Below are 8,636 nucleotides of genomic sequence, written 5' to 3' on the forward strand. Positions count from 1 at the left end.
AAATTTGAGATCAGGAAAAGAATTTTTCATTTTAATGTGAAAATTATTTTGTATATGGATTATTCAAAACAAATACTTAATATATTAATGGACAAATCTTTATTTTATTTTATCAAAAATACTTCACTAAAAAATATGTTTTTTTTTGTATGTGAAAGACTTATAATATGAACTGAAAGACTAAATTTTGTGAAGATATTCACACTATATTGAAAGTTAGAAGTAGTAAATCTACAAAGACTTTAAATGAGTACAAAGAGGTCACATGATCAGTCAAATTAACTACACCTGTGTTGAGAGAGTTAATATGCTATAATTCAGGTAATTGTACCTCTACAACAAATAACATCATCCTTGCTTGCATTAGTGTGTGAGCTTGTGAACTTAAAATCAAATTAATTCTTCTTTTACCATAGTTATAAGTCCTTCCTCTGTGAAAGAAGAGTATATTGTAGGAGTAGAGTTTAAAGTGCTTCTAAAACAGGGCTAAACATTTATTTCATTAGTGTGTCAGTTGCATTACTATAGTTTACTATCATTTGTCTGAAATGTAAATTATCTCAATTCTTCTCAAAGTGCCAAATGTATTGTTGTAGGCTGTGTTTTTTATATTTTAATTTAGACTTGTGCTGTTCACTAGAGAGAGAGAGAGTTTTGATGTGACATAATGAGCATATCATCTGAAATTTTTGAGTTATTTTGGAAACAGTTTGAAAGATACAAAACCATCAAGTAGAAAAGGGTGTTCATGGTCAGTTAATACAGTTTTATAGATTTTGAGTTTATATTTCAGTAACGTACCGGAAATATATTAGAAATTAGTAAGTAAGTGACTGTTATTATTTGTCAAGCTAGGCCTGTTACTCAGAGAATTTGTGGTAGAAGAAATATATTGCTTTTCAGTAAGTGGGCTGAAGTTTGCTTTACTTTTACACAACATGATTTGTGGGTAATTGCTACCAAGGAAGGTTGCATAATTGGATAGACTTCAGGCAGAAACATAGATATGAGGTGAAACTAAGAACAACTGTGGATCTAGTGAGTGAGACCTAGTAGAATTGAACACACTGGTCTTTTCCTGAGGTATTATTTGTTGGAAGAACTCCTATGGACATAAAGAATAATGATGTAATCATTAGGGTCATGAATACAACAAACCATGAAATTGTTGTAAATTCTGGATGGAACATAACAAAATGTGAAGCTGTGGAAGTAGCATTTAAACATTGCTAAATATCAAAATTAATCACCTTAGGAAGTATGAGGTTAAATCTTCACATAAATGGAGCTTACCATTTCATTTACAGATGTATGAATAGAGCTGTGGAGTTCATAAAATTGATTAGTGTCATAAATTGCATGACTTGTTGTTTGCATTTAAGAATTAAATAGCATGTGCAAAATACCCCACATAATCTGTCAGCCATTTTTCCCCAGTGTTTACAAGACTGTGACTTTATTCCTACTGCCAACAATCTCAGTATATTGGGAAGTGCATCAAATGAAAAAACTTTAAGAACAAAAGAAAGTCTATGGATTCATGAAATATATTTAGACTTGTTCATAGGATACCAAGATACCTTCTCGAGTGAACCTCATGACTTGGTCAGTCACATAAAATATCTCGTAAGGATGATATAAAGATGCAGCACCAACACACATCAGTTAACCAAGCAACAGAAAACAGGGTAAGGCATTTAAAGAAATAGTAGACATGAAAGCTTAAGGAGTAAAAGAACTGAGAACATGTCCTTTTTCGTAGCATTGTACTTGTGAATAAGAAAAATGGATACACAAGATTCTGTGTGGAATACCAGAAGGTGAATGAAATCACAAAGAAGGCTTGACTGTACTTTAGATGCTTTCTCTTGATCAAAATAGTTTATAACATTGGATTTGTAGATTGGATACTGACAAGTGCAAGTCAATAAAGCAAGCCAGTAAATGGATTTTTGCACTACTTTGTGGATTGTATAATAAACCTTTCTACATTTGAAAAACTAATGAAATGTGATCTTTCTGGACTACCCTGGAATATTATACTCATAATTTGAATGACATAATCATACATGAGAAAACCTTTAATGATGCTTTTGACGGATTAAGAAAAGTACCTGATTATTTCAGGAAAAAAAACCTTAAACTGAATCCCAAGGAGTGTAAATTGTTCCACAAACAGGTGTGTTTCTTGGGACATATAGTCAGTGGAAAAATACAGTCATACACTTAAATCAAATTAGCCAATTAAATGTGAGATCAAGATCTTTCATCCCAGCTAAAGAATTATTGAATGGCAATACTTGGAACTACAGCCAAAGAATGAGCATCACTGATGTTTAGGAAAGAACTCAAAGTGCCATTGGACCCTCTGTACTAACAGCTCAAGGACCTTCACTCAGCAGAGTCTTACACAGAGAGACTAATGAACTGGAAAAAGATTTGGCTAGTGATAAAAACATGGGTAGATGTTGTGAAGGGCCCTATACTGTTGTAAGATAGAATCAATTATGTAGTCTATAAGTCCATTAAGATAGGTGGTCTAAGCTAAAGGGCATCCTTCATATGTTAGTTAAAGAATGCCTAACTGTTTGGCTTCAGAAAAGACTTTGCCAAAGTTAGATAAACCTGTTGGGGAACCTGTGGCCCCTGTTCAAACCACTTCTACATGGACCCACAAGCGGATTCTCTCAACCGTTTACATGAAGAGAACTGTACAATGACACAGTAGAAAGTGTCAATAAAGGGTAAAATATCATTCTTTGTTTGTTCCTTAAACCATGGAAAAGAAAACCACTTATTTTCATTTGTACAAAAATACTTGCAGCAGCTCTGAGATTTATTAACGTATTGTCTCAAAAGTTGGTAGGATTTTGTTAAAGATCATAAGTATGTTGTACACGAATAATAACGGTTTTGTAATTAAGTGTTTAAATGTTAAATTTAAAATGTTATTTTTCTGTTGTAGTTACTTGCATTCAAACTATTAACAAATCGAGTGCAAACTGATTTTCATTTTAAGTATAAAAATACTTTTCTTAATCTTATATTTTCTTATTTCATTTGCATAATCTCTAGAACCTCTTAAAAGGATATCAAAATCTTTATATTTTATTTTTCATTTTCTTTACCATATCACTAACTCTAGCTATTAGCATCAGCACACAATGCAATAAAATGATTAAAATTGGGAAATAAAAAATGCATACCTTTTGATTTTTTATAGAATATCTTTAAAGATGTTATTTTACTGTTTTGCTTGTTTTCATAATTTCAGGTCTTTTCCTTTTCACATGTAGTGAATTTTTAATGTTTTATTTTCCATTACCACTTATTATTCATGTCAAAACAATTCAATGGTTCCCATAAGGCATAATACAGTTTCTTTGGGAGACAAACGCAATCCTTCAGCAAAATTTTCGTTTGGTGCATAATATCGTAAGTATTGACAGCAGGCGCAAGGTATGATGTATATTTAAAAAATATTTAAACCTTTTAATTATGCATTTTAAAACATAATTAACTAAAATATAATAATAAGACCTAAATACAGTTAAAACTGTATCTCTTACTATAACATATTTAGGTAAGAAACAACCGTAAGTGCTATAGTCAATTTCATGTACCCCATGACGACATCTTACTGCCAATTTCAAAATAACCATTTTAGACTATACTGTAAAATGAACTCTTTCTAATGGTTATATACATGTGTATGTAACCTCTACATGAAGGCTATAAAACTCAAACAAATTTGTCAAAGGTGGGCATGACAGCTGTCAGGGGTTGGAAAAGTTTATTATTTGTTTTAAGTGTATTCATTTAGAGAACTTTGAAATGAAAGAGCCTAAAAGTTATCTAAACATCCTATTGTCTAGAGGTACCTCTTCAGTACTGCTGTTATATTACTGAAGATGCAGTGTGTCAAAGTAAAGAATTCTCGTAGCTCGTTTGTCAAGTGACAATACATCTGAAGCTTTAAGTAGTTTTTTAAATGTTTATTTTGAAATAAAGGACTTAAAACTTGGATAATATAAAATTTTGAATCATAACACACATTATAATATTAAATTCATTCATGTACATTGATATTAAAGATGTGTAATTAAATTTTGAATGAAACAGTGACTGGCCTAGTGGTTAATGTTTTGAGCTGTAAATCAAAAGGTTCAGGATTCAAGACATCATGCCACTGAAAACACACTGCACTTTCAGCTGTTGGTGCATTATAAAAGTGACAGTCAGTTTTGTTATTTGGTTCAAAGTTTGATTTATAAATAAATATAGTAATTCTAACACAAAAGGTAAACAATTTTTGTTAAAATAGCTGTACTTACTTGACAAACCACTGTAGTTTTAGTAACTTTATTAGCAAGACATAGTCCTTATGGTGGCAAGTGTTGCTGGCTGGTTGCCCTCCCACTAATCAGTAGTTCAAAATTATGATGTCTATACTTAAACTCTTCCCTAGGGAGTCTTTGACCTTATTGTTGAGATCATATGCACATGCTATTCAGGTTGAAAATCCAAATTTCATTTTGTAAAAAAAAAGGCTTCTGTATATTTCATTGTCATTCGAACTTGAGTAAGAAAGCACATTATGCCAGTATAATAATAGGTAAGCAAACAGCGATTTATAAGCATAAATAAATAAATGGTTTATTGATGGTAGAACATGCTACATGTTTCAGGTATGAAGAAGACAGATCAGTGTTCTGTCAAAACATATAGTATGTTCCACCATGAATAAAACTTTTCCTTATGGTTATAAATCGTCGTTTGCCTACCTATTATTGTCATTTGTAGATCTAAAAGTAATTTAACAATCTAGAGCCTAAGTCAGTTCTCAGCTCAAGTTTATGTTTTTAGCTGTAATCAATTATCACAAATTATAGTGTACAGATAATTTACTACTTCTTATGATTACAGACTTTTTATTTTGTTAGTTACAGTTTGGCTGCTTGTGACTGTGTTTTTCCATGCAACCCTAATTTCAGTTAAACCATTCAAAATTTTATTTTTTGGATTACTTTTTAAAACATACATCTTCTTAGTCAATATTTGGGGGATATACAATGAAAACTTAAATTTGCACTGAATGCAGCTTTAAAATACTCTGTGTTGTGGAAAAGTATGGAAAATGCATTTTATTGTGTTAGAAAATGCAAGGTGATCTCTGTACTCCTGGTCAAAATTTTATAGGATTCCACTTTTCGAGGGTCACAGTGTCTATAATAAATTCCATTTAATACCATCTATTATTGATGTATTTTGTGTATGTACTGAACAGTAGTGATTATGTTTGATTTTACAGTTGGGTGAAAAGAAAAAGTTTAGTTCAAAAATATAATTCAATTTTTCTTATGTTTTAGTGATATAATGTAATTAGTCCTTCTGTTTTTCTGTGTGTATTACTTTTTTAAATCATTGTTTATTTTTAACTGTTTCATATTTTTTTAGGTATCTTAAATCTGGAGTTTTCATTGTTAGTTTTATGTAGATACCTTAACATTGATGTTTTTTGGAGTTTTCACTTTTAATACTGTAATGAGTATACTATTATAATGTATATTCTCTACATTCTGATTTCTCTTATGGGAGTAATAACAGGTACAAAAAATAGTTATATTTATGCCAAAGCTTTTTAAGATCAGCTAACATTTTATATTGAAATTATAAAAACAAACTTATTACTAATGGACAAAACATGTTCCTTTTCTTTCACAGTAATATTCCAAGGCAATGTAGTCATAAAAGTAGCTACAGTTAAATTATAATACTAAAGGACTGCATTTACTGAATCTGTATTCATAGTAGATATGTGTAAATAAATAAAAATTATTTACTCTACTAGTATTATCATACACAAAACAGACGTACATTTAATCAGCAACAGACAACAAAAAGTGAAGATGTCAAACGCAAGTCATAAGGTTCATGTTTTTAAAGTATATTTTTTACTTTTTTTTATTATACAAGTAACTAAAGCATAAAGATTAGAAAAGTATTAGCTTAGATAATGAAAAGTAATATTTGTACATGCACCCACATGGAAAGTGTTAAATCTCACGAGCATAGTAGGTCATAAAAGTGGAGATGTTAATGTAAACTAAATAAGCATTTCCAGTGTTTATGGGAAAAAAATATTTTCTTTTGTTTTGTGTCTGGTTTTTTTTTGGTTTTTTTTCTTGTGTTTATCAGTTAAACCAAAAATTAGAAGCCATAAATGGAATTCATAAAATATTATATGATTTTATTTTCTGTGAGGTATAAATGAAGGATGATGTTACTAGGTCTTTGTCATTTTGCTGCATACACATTATTAACAAGATTATTTAAGTATATATTTCCAGGATTTCTCATTTTCTCCAGCTAAATATGTAGCCAGACCACTCATTGTTAAAAGAGTTAAGATAGTTGATAATGAGAGAGAGAGTAGTAGTAGGGATACATTTGTTATGGGTATTACATTGTATATAGTGATGAACAGGATTATATAGTTATTTGAACATGTGTCTTCTTCAAGTTTCTGTGTGGATTGCAATGTGCAGGCTAATAAAGTACTTCAAATCTAACTCTCAATACTCCTAGGTAGGTATTGAAGATAAATGCTATATAATCAATAATATTAAATGTTTGTGGTGAAGGCTATAGATTATTTTCAAATAATTTTTGACCCTTTGTTTTCTTTTGTTGCTATCTAGGTGCTCTCTTAGTGGAAAGACCAGCAGATGTTGAGGAAGGATTCTCTCAACAAGCTCCTTTGGTTTATCATTATGGCCATAAAAGTCCAGGGAACAACATTACACTATACAATATGTTAGTTTCCAGAATAGCTGAAGTTATCAGTCTACGAGCAGAGAGTAATAAAAAAGGTTTCTTTCTCTTTCATTATTTCTGACCCTTTTTTCAATAGAGAAATAAATGTGTTCAGAATGTAGAAACACTTTTTATTAGAAGAAAAGTCATCAAACTAACTATTAAGTATGTAGGCTTGCATTTGTTTGGTATAAGTGTGTTTATCCTTATAAAACAAGTTTTACATAATTGTATTCAAATACTTTTAATGTAACAAATTATTATAAAAGGATAGCTAACAGTTTCTTAATTTAATTACAGCAAGTGTTAGTGGTGTTATCATCAACACGTGTGGGTGGGTGAAGAATGAAGGTTACCAAGCAATAACACATGCAGCACTTGCTTTTGAAGGTATGTACACATTCTTGAAAATTACTTAAATTGTTCATTTTAGTTTTGTTAAACAAAATATTAGAGCACTACATTTTCAAGAATTTGCATTTAGAGCTTAATATAAAACAAATAATTTGGACATTTTGTTGGTTGTTTGGTAACAAAATTGAATTCTGTATGTTACTTCTTATATTTTTTGCTGCCTTTTACTTTAAAGAAGGATATGGACTGCAAATAATCTACATGTATGTTATGAGATGCTTACTGATAGAAAGGGAATTTCTTTATTCATAAAAACAGTAATTATGTTCAGTCTATAACAAAATTGTTGCCAGGGCAAAATTTTTGTGTCAAATAAAATAAACCAATGCATCTTAAATGTATAAACAAATCAAAGCTGTATAGTTGTTATATGTGAAATTCCTTTAAACTTAAGAAAATATGGTTTAGCAACAAACAGTAAGTGACTTAGTAAAAAAAAACTACAGATAAAAAACAAAATACTTGTGCTTACCAGAGTGATTTATGATAAAAAGAAACCAATATATATATATATATATATATATATAATTAATTAACAATGCAGAATTGGATTGGGATGTAAATAAAATGAATTTAGTCATGCATATGTTGCAAAAAATTCAGACAACTTCAAGTTGTTCTTATGTTTCATACAGGTATCTTCTATATTGGCAAACGAGCTAGAAATTGGGTTCAGTAAATGTTCAAGTAAATTAATAAATTGATGAAACATTATTGATTCATTTATAAAATAAATTTATCTGTACAAACTTGAATTAAGAGAGAAAATCTGTAACATGCCACATATCCTATAAAAACTCACTTAAATTTCTTTTTCGTAAATGAAAAGTCCTGTAAAAATTTTCTCACATCAGTGTAAATACCTTGATATTTTTGTTACATTTCAAAAATGTTGCATATATTTAAAGAACTCTAAGCAGAAGGAAGTTGGAGCAATCTTTTTTCACTGCATATTGCTCAACCCTTTGGCTATGGGTAAGTCAACATGTCACAACCTTTTACAAAGTTGCATTCACACTTTAACATATTTAGTGCCACCTCTGAGATTGATACTCATGCCAGGTGCCATTTGTTTTTTTTGTTTTTTATTAGGAGCATTTTAATAATGCAAAATAATATCAGATAGAACATTTATGGGCACATATGCTTATTCAGCTAAAATCTGTACCATGATGCACATGAGCGTCATTGATAATGCAGCTAAAATTATTTTAAGAGTGTCGCATGGCACACACACATGCATCATCTTTTTTTATACCTTGTCATGGTTTGGAGATGTATTTTGAATATACAAAGAGGGTAATAATGCTTGGACATGGCTTGAATGGGTAATGAAGAAAAACTTTGATATAAGTTTAACATAACAGCAAATGTACAACGGTTCAACAAGGTTTTGTCATCATCAG

At 30.2% G+C, this 8,636-nt stretch overlaps 1 protein-coding gene across 4 annotated transcripts in view; it reads left to right on the top strand.

Annotated features, from left to right (window-relative positions):
- Positions 1-8,636, top strand: part of LOC106463068 (polyribonucleotide 5'-hydroxyl-kinase Clp1-like) — a 199,043-nt gene that overhangs the window by 147,835 nt on the left and 42,572 nt on the right. For all 4 annotated transcript variants that reach the window (XR_002611405.1, XM_022390475.1, XM_013923039.2 and 1 more), the window contains 2 exons: positions 6,702-6,872; positions 7,117-7,206. Coding sequence is in view for 3 of the 4 variants with exons in the window: in XM_022390475.1 (XP_022246183.1) it covers positions 6,702-6,872; positions 7,117-7,206 (261 nt within the window). In the remaining variant the exon portion in view is untranslated. The remainder of the gene's footprint in view (positions 1-6,701; positions 6,873-7,116; positions 7,207-8,636) is intronic.

This window comes from Limulus polyphemus, unplaced genomic scaffold (genome assembly GCF_000517525.1).
Source record: "Limulus polyphemus unplaced genomic scaffold, Limulus_polyphemus-2.1.2 Scaffold1316, whole genome shotgun sequence".
NCBI classification, from domain to species: domain Eukaryota; kingdom Metazoa; phylum Arthropoda; class Merostomata; order Xiphosura; family Limulidae; genus Limulus; species Limulus polyphemus.